The sequence below is a fragment of the Hemiscyllium ocellatum genome, chromosome 1, assembly GCF_020745735.1.
Source record: "Hemiscyllium ocellatum isolate sHemOce1 chromosome 1, sHemOce1.pat.X.cur, whole genome shotgun sequence".
Classification (NCBI taxonomy): Eukaryota; Metazoa; Chordata; class Chondrichthyes; order Orectolobiformes; family Hemiscylliidae; genus Hemiscyllium; species Hemiscyllium ocellatum.
The window spans coordinates 21,086,839-21,108,803 of NC_083401.1; the positions used below are offsets into that span (position 1 = coordinate 21,086,839).

The window sequence follows — 21,965 nt, forward strand, 5'->3', positions numbered from 1 at the left end:
TCATGTTTCCTGGAGCTTCTCATTAATTCCTCTTCCTGTCCTGCTATTCTGGAAAAACAGTGATAAACTAACTATTGTTGATACAGGCCTTTTTTTCTCCAAACAAAATCTGCACACACTGAAGTTCTGAATGATTCTCTCTCTACCTAAAGAGAAATTGCTTGTCTCCCTGTATCATAGAACATCTTGTTGATTGATGACAGCACAAATTTCCTCCCCTTCTTTTGTTATTGTTATGACTTTAATTTGTATTCTAATATTCTTGAAGATAAAAGGTCAAAATAAGTCTTTGTTAATTTCTGTACCCATCCATGTTTTAGTGATTGCTGCATTTGGGACTCATGAACCTTTATGATCTCCCACAGTTGCTACCCTCTTACCATTTAGAAAATGCTCGGATCCATCTTAACTCAGCCTCACAGTGAATGATCTTCCAATTCTCCAAATTGATTTCCATTTGTTAGTTTTACTCACTCACACCCCTTAGCAATTTTCTGTTCTCATCTAGCTTGCAGGCGTCAGCAAAAAACTTAAACAGTCCTCAATATCTTTATCTAAGTCACTTATAAATAAATGATTACAAGTTACATTCTGTTAATTTGATTACATTCCCATTATCACATTTTTTGCTACTGTTGAGCCAATTGACTCTCAGCCAGCTGATTTCCTTCAATTCCATATACTCATCCATTTTCTAGTAGAAAACAGATTAAAGATTTCCATATAAATAACATTAACAATTAAATTTGCATCTGGTAGACGTTAGCTGCTCAAACAAAAATTAAACGGAATTCATTCAATGTTACTTATACTTTACAAAGTAATGCTTACTCTCCCTCATCAGTTCATATTTGTCCAAATGTTCAGTCACTATCCAGAAAAAAAAGAATGTAGTAACTTCCCAACACCTTCGCCAAATATTGACCTTCACTTCAGGTTTATTGCCCTTATCTCCAAATAGTAGATGGAATGAGAAATTGCAGTTAAAGAGAACAATTTGACTTGAAATTTAACAATGTTCAACTTTATTAATTCTGCAACTTTTAAAAACAAACTGGTTTTGAATCTAATTAGCTCCTCTCCTAGGTATATTTTCAAATTTTTGTTGCACGCACTTGTTTGATGCACTATGAAGATTGATACAACCAGCTATTTAATAATCTGCCGTTTCCTGTTTTCTAATTTCAATTTTATCTGGATAAGGTAATTAAGGTGTCTATCATGCTCATGGCCAACCTTGATTCTCATGCCTCTTTTAGCTTTGAAAAAGAACATGCCTAATTTATCCCTCCATTTGGTCACTTTTGACACTACTTTTTAATACGAGACATAACAAAAATCTGTTGATCTATCTCCTGAAAATTTCAGTTGACAACCATGTAAATTTTGGGGAGATTAGTTCAGATTTTCACTTGTGCCAGATTTCAGCCCTGAACTGCCTCTAATTTTTATTAGCCACTTATCTGGAAAATCTAGAACAAAGCTTATTGTACTCCAGCAAATTCTGAATTTGATTGTCCCTTTGCATTCTAAGTGGAATGAAATATAAACTTTGTGCAATTTGGCCTCAGCGGCCAATATCTATTTTCGAGAGAGTGGTAACAGCACTACAGATTGAAGTGTAACAGCACTACAGATATTACCTAAGCATGATTCTGTACAGTTGAAACATAATTTCTACACTCCTGTATTTAAAAGTCTCTTCAATATAAATCATAAATAAAAAACCTTGTGTAGAGTTATTATTTCTACAGGGAAATAATTTTTCATAATGTGTGCATGCTGACATCAAAATTACTTTCTTTAACAACAATAGTTGGACATTCACCGTTAGAAAAATATTCCAATTGTTATTTCTTGGATCCAAAGTGGAATACGTTTCACCGAATAAAAAGGTTTGTCCACTTAGTTCATTAGTCTACAAATCTTTATAACTTGCTGTTTCCAGTTATTCTTCACATTGTCTCTTTGCTAACATCAGCTATGTCACTGAGATTCAAGAAACTCTGGATCAAGAAACTCTGGTTCAAGTCCTAGACTTGGGTGACCAAGGAAGGACGTTAATCTCTCCAACTCTTCCCCACTATTACCCAAAACGTGTGTAAAGGTGAAAAACAATACTTCTTTAATCAAACAGTCTGTAAAATTAATTCATGACTAATTATTCCACTTACCATTTTCTTTGAGAAACAACTTTGATTCCAAGAACGATTCAGAAAACACTACAGACCCTATGGTCCCTTTTCCTCCTGTTACATCTGGAATGTCATACACAGTCATGGTTGCCTGAAATACAATTAGAAATGAAGATCAAGTCAGGACACCAAACTCAAAATAGGGTCACAAAATAACAGATGCAAAAAGACATTAAATCAGTAAACCTTCAAAATCCATTATTATTCCATGATCCATACTGGAATGTTTAGAAGAATATAAACAGAGTATACAGGAAAATGATTAGACCATACAGCACTCTAAACCGGCTCCATCATTCAATAGGATCATGGTTGGACATCTTACTATGTACCCAGTTCTTGCTTTCTTCCCATATCATTATGATAGTGTAAACTTCCGTACTTTACTAATTGTTAATGGACTGAAATAATCAACAAAGATGAACTATTACACGCAAAGTAGTAGTAGTAGTAATAACTCTGTCTGGACTAAGCTATTAGAAAAGCTGTTACATAGGGATTAAAAGCAATTAACCACAGCTGGAAAAAAAAAAGGAATTGAAACCAGAGCTAGAGTTGGTGCAGCAGAAAAATCCATAAATTTTTGTGGGAAGGGTGTTCCACGGAGTTGGCATACTAGCAAAAGTTCAGGCCCGCCCTTGTCCAGACGTGTTTCTGTGGGGACCCTTGTCGCACAACAGTAGTGTCCCTACTGTTGGACTGAAAAGGCCGGGTTCAAGTCAACATTTTAGAAAGAGGGAGTCGAAGCTACATGAGCAAAACTGTTTTTATACCTGTTTGATATGGATGCAAGATTGTTCACTGAGTTGGAGGTTTGTTTTCAAACGTTTTGTCACCATACTAGGTAACATCAGTGAGTCTCCAGTGAAGCAGTGGTGTTCGTGACCAGCTTTCCATTTATGGGTCTAGGTTTCCTTGGGTTGGTGTCACTTCCTGTTTTCTCCCCCCCCCCCCCGCCCATTTCTTTTCCCCCCAGAGAATAGTAAATGGGCTCGAAGTCAATGTGTTTGTTGATAGAGTACCAGTTGGCTGCCTCTGCCACAAGAATAAATGATTGCCCCGCTGCTGAATTTAAGAAATTAATTACAACACAGGAAAGTTATGTTTTCAAACACCTAGTCAATGACAAATGTAACAAGGACGAAGGAAGCTACTTCTGATAAGAAGGCAAGCTGCAGACTTGCAATATTTTGCATGAAAGGACTGTAAAAAAAATCAATACTATTATAATCATGGACTTGAATGATGAACATCTGTTCAAATCCAACACCAGAACTTTGAACAATCATGGGAGGTTCAGTGGTTAGTACTGCTACTTCTCAGCGGCAGGGACCTGTCTTCGTTTCACACAAGGGTGACTGCCTGTGTGCAATTTGCACATTCTCTCAGTGTCTGCGCCATTTCTACGCTGTGCTCATGTTTTCTCTCACAGTGGAGAAAGTGAGTACTGCAGATGCTGGAGATCAGAGCTGAAAATGCGTTGCTGGAAAAGCGCAGCAGGTCAAGGAGCAGGAGAATCGATGTTTCAGATATGAGCCCTTCTTCAGGAATGAGGAAAGTGTGTCCAGCAGGCTAAGATAAAAGGTAGGGAGGAGGGACTTGGGGGAGGGGCGTTGGAAATGCGATAGGTGGAAGGAGGTCAAGGTGAAGGAGATAGGCCGGAGTGGGGGTGGGGGTGGAGAGGTCAGGAAGAAGATTGCAGGTTAGGAAGGTGGTGCTGAGTTCGAGGGATTTGACTGAGACAAGGTGGGGAGGGAAAATGAGGAAACTGGACAAATCTGAGTTCATCCCTTGTGGTTGGAGGGTTCTTAGGCAGATGATGAGGCGCTCTTCCTCCAGCCATCGTGTTGCTATAGTCTGGAGATGGAGGAGTCCAAGGACCTGCATGTCCTTGGTGGAGTGGGAGGGGGAGGTGAAGTGTTGAGCCACGGGGTGGTTGGGTTGGTTGGTCCGGGTGTCCCAGAGGTGTTCTCTGATTGTGCGGTGGATGGGAGATCCTCTGAGGTGATGAGGTTATGGATGGTCTGGGAGATGATGGTTTGGTGTGGGAGGTGGGGTCATGGTCAAGGGGGCAGTAGGAGGAGGTGTCCGCGAGCTGGCGTTTAGCCTCAGCGGTGTAAAGGTCGGTTAGTTCTTCCACTTTACCAGCACCTTCCACCCCGACCTCAAATTTACCTGGACCGTCTCAGACTCCTCCCTCTCCTTCCCACACCTTTCCATTTCTATCTCGGGCGACTGAATCAACACGGACATTTACGAGAAACCGACAGACTCCCACAGCTACCTAGACTACACCTCCTCCCACCATGCCCCCTGTAAAAACGCCATCCCATACTCCCAACCCCTTCGTCTCCGCCGCATCTGCTCCCAGGAGGACTAGTTCCAATACCATACAACCCAGATGGACTCCTCCTTCAAAGACCGCAATTTCCCCCCAGACGTGATTGATGATGCCCTCCATCACATCTCCTCCACTTCCCGCTCCTCTGCCCATGATCCCCACCCCTCCAATCGCCACCAGGACAGAACCCCACTGGTCCTCACCTACCACCCCACCAACCTCCATATACATCATATCATCCGTCACCTCCAAACGGACCCCACCACCAGAGATATATTTCCCTCCCCTCCCCTATCGGCGTTCCGAAAAGACCACTCCTTCCATGACTCCCTTGTCAGGTCCACACACCCCACCAACCCAACCTCCACTCCCAGTACCGTCCTCTGCAACCGCAAGAAATGCAAAAAACTCGCGCCCACACTTGCCCCCTTACTTCCCTCCAAGACCCCAAGGGGTCCTTCCATATCCTCCACAAATTCACCTGCACCTCTACACACATCATTTACTGCATCCGCTGCACCCTATGTGGCCTCCTCTATATTGGGGAGACAGGCCGCCTACTTGCGGAACGTTTCAGAGAACACTTCTGGGACACCCGGACCAACCAACCCAACCACCCCGTGGTTGGCCTTGCTAAAGTGACAACAGTATATAGGAATATAAAAGGTCAGGTACATTAGCTATGGGAGGTGCAAGGTTACAGATTTAGGGTAGGGGGAAATGGGTCTGGGTGGGATGCTCTTTGGGGGTCAGTGTGGACTTGGGCTGAATGGTCCGTTTCCACAGACCATTCCATAGATTAATAAAAAACACTGTACAAGGACCTTCTGCGTACTCAGAGGCAGACTGTTAGTTGCAATAGTAGCTAAAAACCAGGACCTTGAAGGTGGTAATCTCTTACTCTCAACGCCATATGCTAGTGACATAAGTCAGGGCACTGAGTACAGACGTTGGGAAGCTACGTTGCAATTGTACAGGACATTGGCGAGGCTGCATTTGAGAGACTGGTGTTCAGTTTTGGTCAACTTTCTGGGAGGATATTATTAAACTAGAAAGAGTACATAAGAAATTTACAAGGATGCTGCCAGGACTCAATAGTCTGAGTTATCAGGAGAAGTTGGACAAGCTAGCACTTTTTTCTTTAGAGTATAGGAGACTGAGGGGAGGACTTTATGGAGGTATAGAAGACCATGAGAGGCATGGATAGGGTGAATGCACTCAGTCTTTTTCCCAGGGTTGAGGAATCGAGGAATAGAGGGCAATAGTTTAAGGTTAGAGGGTAAAGAATAAAACAGAACTGACAGGCAATTTCTTTTTTAAAAAAATAGAGGATGGTACACATATGTAATGAGCTACCAGTGGAAATGGTTGAGGCTGGAACAATAACGTTTAAAAAGACATTTAGACAAATATATAGATAGGAATTTCCCCCTCCAATTCTACTTTGATTTAATTCCTGCCCTCCCCTTCACTGTTTGATCATGCAGCAACGCCCACTGGGAAGGGCACGGCTTGTCACTGCCCACCCTGGTGTTTCCTTTCTTCCTAATGGTGGAAATTGAATAAAGGTTTGTACACCTGTTGTCTTTCACCGTGTCTCATACCTGCATGCACAAAAAGAGAAAAGGAAAAAAAACATAACCGGGAGATTTAGAGTCTCCTCAGCTTAGGGCACTGACTCTGTGCTGCTGGTGCTAAAAAAAGAGAAAAATATATGGATAGGAAAAGATTGGAAGGATATGTGCCAAATGCAGGGAAATGGAATTAGAGTGGATGGACAGTTTGGTCAGCATGGACTAGTTTGGGAAGGGGAGGGCCTGTCTCCATTGTACAGGTCTCTACAACTCTGAGGTTAAGATGACTGGCAGAGGCATACAACTTTGGTTTAACCCTTAATGAGATGCTAGGACACCACTTGGTGTGTGGAATTAACGATGTAATCATGCAAAAGCACCTACAAAGATCTACCCCAGGTTGCCATTTATCCGCATGACATGCCAGTTAAAGGGAAGACCAACAGAGAGCACTTTGTCTAAGTTCACAAAGTCCTTAGGCGTTTTTCCGAAGCGGGCATTTGCCTTAGAAGAGAAAAATGTGTGTTCCAGACACCCCAAGTACTTGAAGTATTTGGGCTGCAGAGGCGACAAGACCAGATTACACTTGGAAGATAAAGTGAGGGCGGTCAAAGGTGTCCCATCTTTCACATCTGTACTGGAGCTTAAGTCTTTCCTTGGATTGGTCCTTTTATTCTGAGAAGTTCCTACATAATCTGGCTTCCACACTGCGCCTTTACATCTGCTATTGAAAAACAGCAAGCCTTAGAAATAGTCTTGTAGCCAAGGTGTAGCCTTTTCAGGAAATGAAGCACCAGCTTTCATTGTCTAAGGTACTGACACACGATGATCCAAAGTGACATCTGGTGCTTACATGCAATGCCTCCCCATAAAGTACTGGTTTGTGCTGGCTCACAGATGGCCCAAAGGAGAGGAATGCAGAATAGCTTATGCTTCCTGGACTTTAGCTGATGCAGAGTGTAAATCCACGCAGATAGCGAAGGTAGGTTTGATGGTCATCTTCAGTGTGAAAGAGAAAGTTCCACCAATACCTTTTATAGATGTGAATTTGTAATGGTAACAAACCACAAACCCCTGCTAGGGGTCCTAGAGGACAAATGATGCCACCCAGAGCTTCAGGTTAAATTCAGTAGTGGGCTCTCATTTTAAGTGCAAACAACTGTAAGGTGGAATACCATTCGTGAAGCGAAGCAGCAAATGCGGATGCCTGAGCCACCACCCTCTGGTGGGTACACTGCCGGTGGTGCCACTACTGGAAGTATGTGTTCTAGTTTTAAGCCTTCTGGATAGCTTTCTGGTCACCACTGGCAATATCGGGCTGTGGACTCCCAAGATCTGGTCCTGGCAAAAAAATAGCTGGTGATCTTGTGGGAAACAAAAGGGCCATCACAATGAGGACTGAAACTTTTCTGGACCCAGCAAGACCATTTGTGAATGTTATATTAAACAAAAACTTAAATGAACATGAATATTGTCAGGACAGAAATAGTCAAGTTTTCATGACTTTAACAGTTTTATTACTGTACCTCTACAGTGAAACAGTAACATCCAGTTACAAGTTTTAAACAGACAGTAAGTGAAGAGAAACAGTACACATTTGTAACTTACCGTTTTAATGAGGAATTTGCTTATGTGGCTATCCAATGAGATGATCCTATAAAGAAAGACAGAGTAAACGTTTCTTAAGCTATGAAAATTAGTTATCATTTAGATTGGTGGTTACAGACTGAAAAGCCTGATTTATTCACTAAAGTTCATAGAAACCTTCAGTTTCTGACAACACTTCAACCACAGGGCAGCACAGTGGCTCAGTGGTTCACACTACTGCCTCACAGCACAGGGTCCCAAGTTCAATTAAATTCCACAGTCTTCAAAAAGTTCTTCAATTAATTTTTAGTTTACCCTCATCCATAAAACAAGGTTTTTGATAAGGCTGCCCCAACAGGAGTTTGGTAGCAAATGTGAAAAAGGACTGAGGCATAATGTACTGGCATGGTTTAAGGATTAGCTAACTAAAAACAGCAGGAATAAACTGGTCATTCTGTATTCACAGACTGTGATGAGTGGAGTACTGCAAGGATCTGGACTTGAGCCAGAGCTGTTCACAACATATATCAATGATTTGGATGTGGAAACAAAATGTAATATTTTCAGATCTGCAGATGATGCAGAACTTATTCAAAACGTGCATTGTGAGGAAGATTTCAAACATTGTCAGGAAGATTTAGACAGACTTCGGGAGTGGGCAAGAACATTGCAGGCGGAACATAAGGGAAAATTTGAAGTTATCCACTTCTGCAAGAGAAATACCTGTGCAGAATATTTCTTAAAATGGTGAGAAGTTGGAAGGCGAAGAATGCAAAGGAACTTGACATTACTGAACTTAATAAGTTACTGAACTCTAACAAATGGATGTAGCAAATTATTAGAAAGGCTAATAGAATGTTAGTTTTCATGCCAAGAGGGTTAGAGTACAAGAGGAGTGAAGTCTTGCTTCAATTTTAGGATAGTGAAGAAGGCGTTTGGTATTGAGTACAGGAGTTAAGAGGTCATGTTACAGCTGTACAGGACATTGGTTAGGCTACTATTGGAATATTGCGTGCAATTCTAGTCTCCTTCCTATCGGAAAGATGTTGTGAAACTTGAAAGGGTTCAGAAAAGATTTACAAGGATGTTGCCGGGGTGGAGGATTTGAGCTTATAAGGAGAGGCTGAATAGGCTGGGGCTGTTTTCCCTGGAGCATCAGAGGCTGACGGGTGACCTTATAGAGGTTTACAAAATCATGTGGGGCATGGATAAGGTAAATAGGCAAAGTCTTTTCCCGGGGGTCAGCGAGTCCAGAACTAGAGGGCATAGGTTTAGGATGAGAGGGGAAAGATATAAAAGAGACCCAAGGGGCAACATTTTCACGCAGAGGGTGGTATGTGTATGGAATGAGCTACCACAGGAAGTGGTGGAGGTTAGTACAATTGCAACATTTAAAAGGCATTTGGATGGGTATATGAATAGGAAGGGTTTGGAGGGATATGGGCCCGGTGTTGGCAAGTGGGACTCGATTGGGTTGGGATATTTGGTCAGCATGGATGGGTTGGACCGAAGGGTCTGTTTACATGCTGTACATCTCTATGACTCTATGAATTACACAGGACCTTGGTTAGACTGCACCTGGAATAGCGTGCGCAATTTTGCTTTCCTCATCTCAGGCAAGATATTACTGTCACAGGTAGAGCAAATGTTCAGCAGACTTATTCATGGAATGGTGGGATTGCTCCATAAAGTGAGATTGGGCAAGCTGACACTCTGAAGAGTGAGAGGTGATCTCACTGAGACCTACAAATAACTTAAAAGGTGGATGTAGGCAAGATGTTTCCCCTGGTTGGAAAAGGTAGAACCGGGGGCACAGTTTAATTACATAGGGGAATGACACTGAGGAGAGAAGAGGAGAGCACCCCTCACCTCCACCTCTTCAGAGGTTGGTGAATCTTCAGAATTATGTACTCCAAAGACTCTGGAACTCAGTATATCGCAGATGGAAGTTGATAAACTTTTGATTAACCATTGTGAAAATTGTTATGGAGACTGTGTGGATAAAAACCATTAAAATGTTTGATCAGCTACGATCATATTAAATAGTGGAGCAAGTTCAAATGGGCTGAAGAGCTTCCTCCTGATCATATGATACTAAACCTGTCTCTTTTACAGGAGTACGGAGAGATACTCTGGTAGAAAAGCACATCACCCAGACAACTGTAACGGAAGCACATGGATGCACATTTGCAATTCTCCATCTTGACATGTTATCCAGAAAGAAAATAAAGCAAAACATGGTTTGACTAAAAATTACATTTTTCATCCTCTCTTGCTCTCCCACATATGAACCCCAATAAAGGAGTCCTGCCTCTTGACTTCTGTCGCAATGTTCTCTTGAAGGGTGTTGACAGGTACAATAGCTAATCCAGAAAGTAAAACCACCACACCAGAGCTTAGAAATGAACACATGTTCAAACTGAAGTTACTCTGCATTCTTAGATCAACAGAGGAAATCTTCAACTTAGAATGGCCAACAATCAAACTAAGACTCTCCCAGTACAGAATTTAGCTTAAAAACAAATCAAATAAATCAAGGCAGCAGGTCCACCCATAGTATAATAACGGCAACTTTAGTTTTGCACATATAAATCTGTCAGTTTGGAAATACAACATTCAGAACAAAATGGTAATACTAACCTCCCTCGGCTATTCACAGCTTGTATAAGGAAAGACAAATTTGATCTGTAGACAAAATGAGAGTTTTTTTTAATTCAAGATGCTGAATCAATTTAAAAGTATATACATTAACAATTTTGTAACATCAAATATACTGAGGAACACAAAGGAAATATTTAAGAAAATCAAGCAATCAAAAAACCATGAATGAGATGCATTATGGAATGGGAAACCGAGGGAAGGAATTATGACACCTATTGGTGTTAAAAATGACAAAAACTTTTGCAGTAATTTCTGATTTACAATGCTTTCCTGAGCCTGCTTTAATTTGCGTTGCTTTTTTGCAGTTTGGAAAGGCTGAGAGCCACAACCTTGAATACACCTCTTCGGAGGTTTGATTGCCATTCTCAGCCACACAAAAAAAGTTTCTATTCCCTCCCTCTTTCGTTACTATTTCGATGCTGTTTGTGGAAGCTCATTCATTGGAGAGTTCGTGATCATTGATCGAGGGAATGGAAGCATCTTGATAAATAAGCATTAAATATTGTAATTAAGTGTCATTATTATGCACAGAATTGTAATGTAGATGTGTTTAATTAGAGTTATACATCAGCTCTCAAATCTATATGGATCTCTACATTGACCAGCGTTATCTAAATGGAAAAGTCTACTTGTACATTCAAAAGTGAAGAAAATATGCTTAGAATCTTTGGTGCATTGATCTGATGTAATCCAAAAACACAAGTTCTCCAAATTGTAATTATAAATCTTTCAACAGCTTTAGCATTGAATAGAAAGCACCCCTCTGTTCCTAAATGTGCATGTGGTAACTTAGGGGAAATAAAAAGTCATGTCTATTTTCGGTCTCAATGAACTCCATTGGTTACATTTCTAAACCCAAGGTATTATCAATGCTTAGATTAGTTGTTTTAGACAAGATAGAGATAAAGGTCAAAGAGGTAGATGAGTTGCATTACTAATCAGAAAGAAGGTTACATCTGCACTCAGAGGGGACATGTTGGAGAGCTCATCCACTGAGGCAATATGGTTCAAGCTCAAAAATAAAATGTGTAAAATCCCTCTGATAGGAAATACTATAGCTACTGAGAGATTGAGGAACAAATACGTAGGCAGATTATGGAAAGGTTCAATACAAACAGTAATCACAGTAGGTGACTTTAACTTATCCAATATTGACTAGGACTCCCTGACAACAAGATGCTTCGACAGAACAGAATTTGTCAAGTGCATCCAAGAGGGTTTCTTGAAACATAGTACATGGACAGTCCACAAGAGGGGTCATACTGGACCTTGTATTGGCTAATGAGCCCGGCCAGATCACTGACCTTTCAGTAGGAGAGCATTTTGGAAAGTGATTACAACACCTTAAGGTAGCGATGAAAAAGGGTAAGTCAGGACCTTGTGGGAAGGTACTAAATTGGGGGAAGACAAATTATGTCAGTATGAGGCAAGAGCCAAGGATTGTTAATTGGGAGGATTGTTATCAGGCAAGTCCACATTTGACATGTTGGAACTGTTTAGAAGACCTGCTAATAAGAGTTCAAAACTGGCATGCTCCAGTAAGGAAGAAAGACAAGGACAGCAAGGTAAAGGACCCTTGGCTAACAAGGGAGGTTGTAAATTTAGTCAAAAAGAAGCATACACAAGGTTTAGGAAGCTAAAATTGTACAGGGCAGTGAGAAATATAAGGAAAGAAGTACTGAAGCAGAGAATTAGGAGGGCCATGAAATGACCTTGACAAATAGGGTTAAAGAGACTCTCAAGGCATTCTACACATATTAGAAGGATAACTAGGGAGAACGTAGGATCACTCAAGGATAAAGGAGGAAACTTGTACTTGGATGAGAGAGAGATCCTAAATAAGTACTTTGCATCAGTATTCACCCTGGAAAAGGATATGGAAGATAATGAGATTTGTGAGATACAGATTTAATATGCTTGGGCATTTTGAGATCAAGAAAGTAGTGATGTTGGATCTCTTGAAGACATTAAAAGTGGATAAATTACCCGGGCCAGATGAAATCTAGTAGAAAGTGAGGACGGCAGATGCTGGAGATCAGAATCGGAGTGTGGGATGCTGGAAAAATACAGCAGGTCAGGTAGCATCCGAGGAGCAGGAAAATCAATGTTTCCAGCAAGAGCTGTCCATCAGAAATGGACATTGCTGATGAAGGGCTCTTGCCTGAAATGTCAATTTAGAAAGGCAAGACAGTAGATTGCTGGGGCCTTGACCAAGGTCTTTGTATCCTTGCTAGCCATCGCAGAGGATCCGGAGGACTAGCGAGTAGCTAATATTGCTTTTCTATTCAAGAAGGGAAAAAGGGATAATCCATCAAACTATAGACAGTTGAATCTCACATCAGTGGTTGGGAAGCTAACTTGTAGGGACAGGATTTACACTCATTTGGAAAAGCATGGCCTAAATAGGGACTATAGCTTTGTGCAAGGCAGGTCACGTCTTACTAACCTGATTGAGGTGATGACAAAGGTGATCGATAAGGGTAGAGCAGTGGATATTGTTTGCGTGGATTTTACTAAGGCTTTTCCCAAGGTTCCTCATGGTAGGCTCATCCTGAAGATTAAGATGCATGGGAGCCACACAGTGACTTGGCCACCTGAATACATAATTGGCTTGCCCATAGAACACAGAGGGTAGTAGTGGAAGGGTGTTTCTCAGGCTAGAGACCCATGACTACTAGTATTCCGCAGGGATCTGTACTGGACCTCTGCTGTTTGCGATTTATATAAAATGACCTGGATAAAATCGTAGATGGTTGAGTTAGTAAGTTTGCAGATGATACAAAGATGTGTGAAGTTGTGGATAGTGTACTAAGTTGTTAAAGGATACAGCAAGATGTAGATCGGTGCCTGTAGAGAGGCCTGTGACCAATGGAGTAGAACAAGGATCGGTGCTGAGTCCACTACTTTTTGTCATTTGCATAAATGAATTAGATGGGAACATAAGAGGTACAGTTAGTAAGTTTGCTGATGACACCAAAATTGGAGTAGAAGAGGACAGCAAAGAAGGTTACCTCAGATTATAACGGGACCTTGACCAGATGAGTCAATGGGCTGAGAAGTGGCAGATGGAGTTTAATTTAGATAAATGCGAGGTGCTGCATTTTGGGAAAGCAAATCTTAGCAAGACTTATGGTAAGGTCCTAGGGAGTGTTGCTGAACAAAGAGACCTTGGAGTGCAGGTTCATAGTTCTTTGAAAGTGGAATCGCAGGTAAATAGGATAGTGAAGGCAGCATTTGGTATGCTTTCCTATATTGGTCAGAGTATTGAGTACAGGAGTTGGGAGGTCATGTTGTGGCTGTACAGGATATTGGTTAGGCCACTGTTGGAATATTGCGTGCAATTCTGGTCTCCTTTTTATCGGAAAGATATTGTGAAACTTGCTTTCGTCAGCATGGGACTAGACAGACAGACTAATATTATAAGAGAATTAAGGTATTTATTAAGTATTTTTACAACAGATTGACTACTAAACAAGTCTTCAGTTTTTTTTTGGAATGAAATACCACTTTAGTTCATAAATCCAATGTGAAATAAGTTTGAAAAGATATCTGAATTGAATTGTCAGAAGTCATTCTTTAATATCAATATCAAAAAACATCTGTTGAGGTCTCCACCACACTGCTTATTGAGTAAATAAAAGGTGGAGGGTGAATGAGGGTCACTGAGGGGAGTGGATAGAGTACAACTAGACAAATCCAGCATGAGGAACATGACAGAATAGGAGGGACATGTGGGGGGGTTGGGGACAGAAGGGCTTAAATGACAGGAGACGATGCCCTGGAAGTGACTAAAGTAGGGAGGCGAAAGGGGATGAGACAGCATGAGATACTCTTCCAAAATGCAATTCCAAGAAATTGGATAGAATGGCCGGTTTCTGTGCCGACTCAATACAGCAAGTTTGTGCTTGCTCTTTGTCAGGCTTCTCTGATTTGCCTACATCTTATTATCTACTATTGCTTCAAATATTTACAATGAGTTGTGAAAATATCTGCAAGTTCCTTGAATGCAGAGACGCAAGTAGACAAGGTCGTGAAGACAGCCTTTGTTATGCTTGCCTTTATTGGTGACTGAATGGAGTATGAGTTCAGAGGTCATGTTGCAGTTATACAGGATATTAGGCTGCACATTTATGGAATACCACTTTCAATTCTGGTCTCCCTGGAAAGATATTGCGAAACTTTCAGAAAAAATTTACAAGAATTGGCAGGACTGTAGAGTTTGAGCTATAAAGGAAAGGCTGAATAGACTGGAGTTATTTTGCTGAAGCACTGGAGGCGGAGGGGTGATCTTTATAGAGGTTTATAAAATCAGGAGGGGCATGGACAGGGTGATAAGGTCTTTTCTGAGGGTAGCGAAGTACAAGACTGGAGGACATAGGTTTAAAAGGTGAGAGGGGAAAGATTTAAAAGTGACAATTTTTTTCATGCAGAGGGTTGTGCATGTATGCAATAAGCTTGCAGAGGTGGTGATGGAGGATGGTACAATTACAACATTTAAAAGGCATCTGGATGAATTTATAAATAGGAAGGGTTTGAAGGGATATGGGCCAAATGCTGGCCAATGGGACTAGATCAATGTAGAAAAGCAGAGTCAACAAGGCCTCATGAAGGAGAAACCAAACCTGACAAATTTACTAGAATTTTTTTGAAAAGATAACAAACAGGATATATAAAAGGCAAGCAGTGAATGTCAGACGTTTAGATTTTCAGAAGGTATTTAATAAGGTGTTGCATGTTAGGCTACTTAAGAGCCCAGGGTGCTAGAGATAGGAAATCCTCTATACATTTTTATACACTAAAGAAGATAGAGTTGGGATAAGTGGGGGCGTAGAGTGGCATTTTCAGGATGGCAACCTGTAACTGGTGGTGTGCGCAACAGGGTCAGTATAAGGACAACAATTATTTGCAATATACATTAATAACTTATAGGAGGGAAGGGAATGTTCCATTGTCATGCTTGCAGATGACAAAAAGGTAGGAAGGCACGTGGTGTGGATGACAGAGTCTACAAAGAAACGTAGACAGGTTAAGCAAGGGGGTGAAAACTTGGCAAGTGGAATATAAAGTGTGAAAATATGAAGTTATGCACTTTGACTAAGAATAGAGGTGTTTAACATCATTTAAATGAAGAATACAGAAATCTCCAGAACAGAGAAACGAGAGAGTCCTCATTCATGAATGAAGAACATGGCACCCACGTTCAGTGGGGCAGATAGAATGTTAGCCTTTATTTTCCATGGGAATGGACTATATAAGAAAGGAAGTTTTTCTAAAATTATGCAAAGCACTAGTCAGACAACCGCTGGAACACCTTTAACCCCTTTACCTAAGGTAGGATGTACTGGCTTTGGAGGCAATAAGAGGTTCACCAGGCTCATACCTGGTATGGAAGAGCTGCCATATGAGGAAAGGCTAAGAATGAGGTGATATTATTGAAACATGAAATTCTTAACGGACTTGACAGGGTAGATGCAGAAAGGTTGCTTGTCCTTGCAGGGAACTCTTGGAACAAAGGACACAATCTTAGGATATGGTGTCACACATTAAAGACAGATGAGGAGGAATTACCCTTCTCAGAGGTTTGTGAACCTGTAGACTTTTTAAAAATCACACAGGAATTGGGTCATTAAGTACTTCAAGGCTCAGATACTAAAGATTTTCAACTAATAAGAGAATCAAGGGTAATTCAGAAAAAGCAAACGTGATGCTCTCATTCAATGGCAGAGAACACTTAAATGGACTGAATAGTTTACTTCTGCTCCTATGGTAAACTGCGATTAGTTAAATTACCTTATTGCTGTGGAGACATTTCTATGACTACAAAAACAGAGTGTAAAAGAAACATTGATTATACTCTTGCTTCTTATCAGGTACTAACCACTGTGCACCTCTTCAGGCTTACTGTTCTTCAATTTTTGCAAAGTTAAATGCTCAAGTCTCAGCCAAAGACAAAAGTATTTATCCATACCTTAGGACAGTTTTGTACTGCGTAAGACTATAATAGTCTAATGTTGAAAGGAAAACCTCTTCTGCAACTTCTTTGGCCTATGAATGTACAAAAAGCATCAATTATTACTACAGCCACATAAGACACATTTGTACCAGCAGTCAACTGTGTTTAGCACAGACCATAAAATATAGGAAGAGACAAAGACCACTCAGCCTGTCGAGTTTGTACCACCATTCGAACATAGCTGATATGTTTCTCAACCTACAGTCTCCCTGTAAAACTTGATCCGCCTACTAATCCATAAGACCATTTGACATAGGAACAGAATTAAGCCATTTGGACCACGGATTCTGCACTGCCATTCGATCACGGCCGATGTTTCTCAAAACTATTCACATGCCTTCTCCAGTAACCCTTGATCCTCAACAATTAAGAACATCTCTATCTCTCCTAGTCTTAAATTCATTCAATGACCTGGGCTCCACAGCATTCTGTGGCAATGCATTCTACAGATTCATCATCTTCTGACTCAAGAAATTCCTCACCTCTGTTCTGAAGGAGGTAGCTCTGTCCTTCACTCTGAGGCTATGCCCTCAGGTCCTAGTCTCTCCTAATAAACAAGAGCACATAATATATCTTCTCCACACACTTTCCATCCAGGCTTCTCCGTATTCTGTAAGTTTCAAACATGCACCCCTACCCCATCCTTCTACATTCACTAGAGTGCAGACCTGGAGTCTTCAACAGCTCCTCATTCGACAAGCACTTCATCCCTGAACAATTTTTAAAGCCAGGACATCCTTCCTAAATACACAGCCAGAGCTGCTCGCAATACTTGAAATGAAGTCTGAGCAGAGCTTTGTGCAGCTGTAGCAGTACATTTCTGTTCTTGAATTCTAGTTTCTGCGCTTCAGATTTTGAAAGCTTTTCCCTGTTTATTCTTCCGACCAAAATGCTCACACTTTCCCACATTGTACTCCATCTGCCGCTTGTTTATCCACTCTCCTAGCCTGTCAAAGGCCTTCTGCAACCTCCCCACTCCCACTACCTCACCTTCCTGCAAACATGGCAATAATGCCCTCGTTCCTTCATCCAGATTGTGAATGTAACAATGTGGTCCCAACACTGACCCCTGGTATGCTGCTGGTGTCTTCCACTGTGTAATCTGACACAAAGTACCTATTCAGTTCCCTCACTATCTTTGATCCCTATTACTACTTCTCCAGACTCATTTTCCAGTGGTCCAATGTCCACTCTTGCCTCTCTTACCTTTCAGATATCTCAAAAATAAAATATTCAATAAAATTACTAGCTAGTTTATTCTCATATAACATCTTCTCCCCCATTATTGTTTAATTTGTCCTCTGCTGGTTTTTAAAAGGCTTCCCAACCCCTCAGTCTTCCCATTAATCTTCATGCTTTTTCTTTTGCTTTTATGTGGTCCCTGAATTCCCTCACCAGCATTGGTTTCGTTCCCATCCCCTATAGGAGTTTCATCTACCTTGGGATGAATTTCTAACATGCCTCTCAAATTACATCCAGAAATTCCTGCCATGTTGCTCCACCATCTCACCATCTTTCCTACTAAGCTCCCCTTCTAATCAAATCTAGCCAGCTCTTTGCTTGTGTCTTAGAAGTTATTTTTACTCAATTATAATATCATGACATCCGATTCAAGCTTCTCCCTCAAACGATAGGACAAAATCGAACATATTATGGTTACTATTCCTTCACCTTAATCTCCCTAATCAAGTCTGCTTCATTATCTATCACCAAATCCAGAATTGCCTATTTCCTGATGGACTCGACCCAAACCTGCTCCAAAAGCTCATCTCATAGACATTCCATAAATTCCTTTTCTTGAGATCCACTACCAACCTGATTTTCCCAGTCCACCTGCAAGTTGAATTCCCTCATGATTATTGTAATCGTGCTTGTCATAACTTTTCTATCTCCTAATTTATTTTCTTCCCCACATCCTGACTACTGCCAGGAGGCCCGTACACAACTCCCATCAGCATCTTTTCCTTTCGAGGCTCCTCAACTCCACCAACAACTCTACACATTGCAACTCTATATCACTTATTGTTATCGATTCCTTTTCTCACTAACAAGGCAATGCCTCCCTCTCTGCCTGTCCTTTGTATTTCCTTGGATATTTAGTTCCTTGGGCTGTTCCCCTTGTAGCCACGTCTCTGTAATACCCACATCATACCCGCCAATTTCAAGCTGCACTACAAACTCAATTATCTTGTTTCATATACTGTGTACATTTAATTACAATACCATCAGTCTTGAACTGACTGCTCAACCCTTCTCATTGCCGTCCTGTTTTCTGCTGTGCCTGAAGTTCATCTCCTATCCCTTTCCACACACACTATCCTATCACTTGTTCTAGAAAGCTTAATCACCTGCTGAGCCCTCCCCATTTGAACTTTCTATAATTTTTCATACAAATTATGAACTTTTTTAAAATAGGCTCAATGATTTGGCCTTCTGCAGCAACAAGCTCTGTCCATTCACCACCAACTGGCTGAAGAAACTTTTCCTCATCTCTATTCTTCAGGACCATCCCTTCACTCTGAGCCTGCACCAGAGTTCTAGTCTTTCCTACCAGTAGCAACATCTTTTCCAGTTCATTCTACTCAGGCGTCTTGAGATGAGGCACCATCTTTGTCTCTCAATTACATAAGCAGGAGATACTAATGCCACAAACTCAGTTCCCTAGCCACTCATTTCATTTCCCTTTCTCATTACCAAGATCACTTACATCTTCAAAAAAGCATTCTTGCCCATTCTTCACTCAACCCATCTGTTGCTTTTGTTATCTCCAGACAGCTGCAAAATTGTCTCCAATATTTTTTCCTCCTCCTTTACTCTCAACTCCATTCCAGCTGTGAAATCAGACTTCATCTCAAACATTGTTGCAATATCCCATATTCTTTCAGCAGTCTGTTTAATCAGCAATCCTGAGTTTTCTAAGCTGTATTGGCTTAGGTCCACAGGATTTCAAATTTAAGTTCTTATCCTCCTTTTCACATCTCTTCACAGCCATGTCCACCCCTTATCTAATTTCCTCCGAAACTACGATTTTTCAGATGTTTTGGCCATAAGTTCTGAAATACCCTTGCAAATTTCTTTTCCCTTCCAAACTATCATTATTTAAAACTGACTTTGTCCTGTCCACAGATCCTTCTGTTAGGTTCAGTGGCAAATTTTGTTTAAGGACACACCTATAAAAGCACTCCCGATACTTTGCTATCTTAAAAAGGTTCTAAATGAATTCAAGCTTTGTCCCTGATCAATATATGTATCAGTCAACATCACTAAACATATTTTATGGCCATGATGCTTATTCCAATATGCAGAAGCTTGTACGCACAATGCTCCCATTACAATAGAACAGTGACTAGATTAGATTAGATTACTTACAGTGTGGAAAGAGGCCCTTCGGCCCAACAAGTCCACACCGACCCACTGAAGCGCAACCCCTACATTTACCCTTTACCGAACACTACGGGCAATTTAGCATGGCCAATTCACCTGACCCGCACATCTTTAGACTGTGGGAGGAAACCGGAGCACCCGGAGGAAACCCACGCAGGCACGGGGAGAACGTGCAAACTCCACACAGTCAGTCGCCTGAGTCGGGAATTGAGTGCTAACCACTGTGCCACCGTGCCGCCCACATAGTTGACAAATAGTTGATTGTCCCAAAAAGCTTTGTAGCCATCCTAAGGTGAAGAAATGCTCTATATAATGGAATTCTTTGTTCTTTACAACAGTTGCCTATATTAATTCTTAAGTAGATGGAATTAGTGGTTCCCATTATTTGGGAAGTTAAGAATGAGGGGCCATAGTTATAAGATTAAATATGTAGAGCTTAAAGCAGAACGCAAATGAAACTTTATAAACTTAAAATTAAGTAACTTCCAAGTTTAAAAGTTAAATAAAAACGATCAATGATCTAGGTGCATGCAATCAAGAGACTACAGTAAAGTACTGGGGACAGTTTTGGTCCCCTTAATTAAGGTAAGGTATTATTTCATTGGAGGCAGTTCAGAAAAGGCTCATTGGGAAGATCCCTAGCATGGAGTGATTATTTTATTAGCAAAGGCTAAATCAGGTTGGGACTCATTTAGGAAGCACAGTGGCTCAGTGGTTAGCACTGTTGCCTCACAGCACCAGGGATCCAGGTTCAAATCCACTAATGGGTAATTTGTACATTCTCCCCATGTCTGCACGGGTTCTGTCTGGGTGCTGCAGTTTCATTCCAAAGTCTAAAAACACTTAGGTTAAGTGAATCGACTGTGGTAAAAGCAGGATTACAAAGATAGGTTAGAGGGGTAGGTCTGAGTGGGATGCTCTTCTGAGGGGTTGGTGTGGACTCAATGGGCTGAATGGCTGGTTTCCACACTGTTGAGATTAAATGATTCTATGACTCCATTCATTCGGACTTTAGAAAAATGAGAGAGATGATCTCATGAGGATTCTTAAGGGGCTTGCCAAGGTAAATGCTGAGTGGATGCATCCCCTCTTGGAATCTAGGACCTGAGAGCGTAGTCTCAGAAATACAGGCCAATTTAAGACTGAGATGAGGAGGCATTTGTTTTCTCAGAGGGTTGTGTGTCTTTGGGACTCCTTACCAGAGAGGTGTGCAGGCAGAGATAGATTCTTGATCAGTAGGGGAATCAAGGGTTACAGGGAAAGGATAGGAAGGTGGACATGACTAACGTTGAATCAGCCATGATCCTGTCAAATGGTGAAGCACGATCGTGGGTGCAGAATGACCAACTCCTGTTACTATTTGTCAGGGTCTTCTTCTGGTATTATCAAAGACTGATTTTGCTAACATTTTCACGTATTTTACAACACTGTGCTGAAACTTCCAAAATACAAATGAGTAAGAATATCCCCCATGCACTCCAAGCTGTCAGATACCTAACCACCATATTATTTCTCTTTCATCCACTTGGCAGATGTTGCAAAGATTCCAAGGAATTATGAGATCACCTCTCATTTGCCTTGCCATGATTGCTATAGCCTGCAGCCCCAAAATAAAAGTCAACTAGTTTATATTCAATCTTACAAAGTACACTTACAATTTTTAAGCTGGAAGTTTCCACGTAGCATCGGATGCTAGCCAGCACTGCTTCTACTACAGCAACATAAATTTGTGGCAACACCCTATGAAATAAAGATCAAAGATTTACACACACTTTCATAATGCAGCCCAGCAGAGTTTGCCAACGTTTTATCCAAATGTCACATGTAGCTAATTGAGAATTGAGTTAATGGATTTCTGACTAAAATTAGAAATGAATAACAGGCATCTGGCATTGGTCACGCAATATTCACAATTACAGGTAATATTCACTTTACTATCTACTCTTTTGTCTGTGTTTTTCACAAAATGGTAAGAGCAAAAGCAGAGTGAGTGTTATGGATTGCTAAGGATACCTTTTTATTTGGTTACTGAACATTGGGAGATGCTAAGTAAATGGTTACTCCTTCTTTTCAGCAATACAAAAAGGGACTGTTCCTTCTATCACACCTTGGCCTTCACCTCAGTCATCTCGAGAACCACAACCCTTCTCATACAAGCAAAAGAAATACAGAACTTGCCCTTTTACATCTCCTTGCCCATTACCCAGGGT

At 41.1% G+C, this 21,965-nt stretch overlaps 1 protein-coding gene across 1 annotated transcript in view; it reads right to left on the reverse strand.

Annotated features, from left to right (window-relative positions):
• The window catches only part of dnaaf9 (dynein axonemal assembly factor 9), a 208,770-nt gene that overhangs the window by 114,012 nt on the left and 72,793 nt on the right, over positions 1 to 21,965 (reverse strand). The window contains exons 13-17 of the mRNA XM_060840002.1: positions 21,411 to 21,495; positions 16,327 to 16,403; positions 10,338 to 10,382; positions 7,719 to 7,764; positions 2,175 to 2,286 (exon numbers count right to left, since the gene is read on the reverse strand). Of these exons, the coding sequence (XP_060695985.1) occupies positions 2,175 to 2,286; positions 7,719 to 7,764; positions 10,338 to 10,382; positions 16,327 to 16,403; positions 21,411 to 21,495 (365 nt within the window). The remainder of the gene's footprint in view (positions 1 to 2,174; positions 2,287 to 7,718; positions 7,765 to 10,337; positions 10,383 to 16,326; positions 16,404 to 21,410; positions 21,496 to 21,965) is intronic.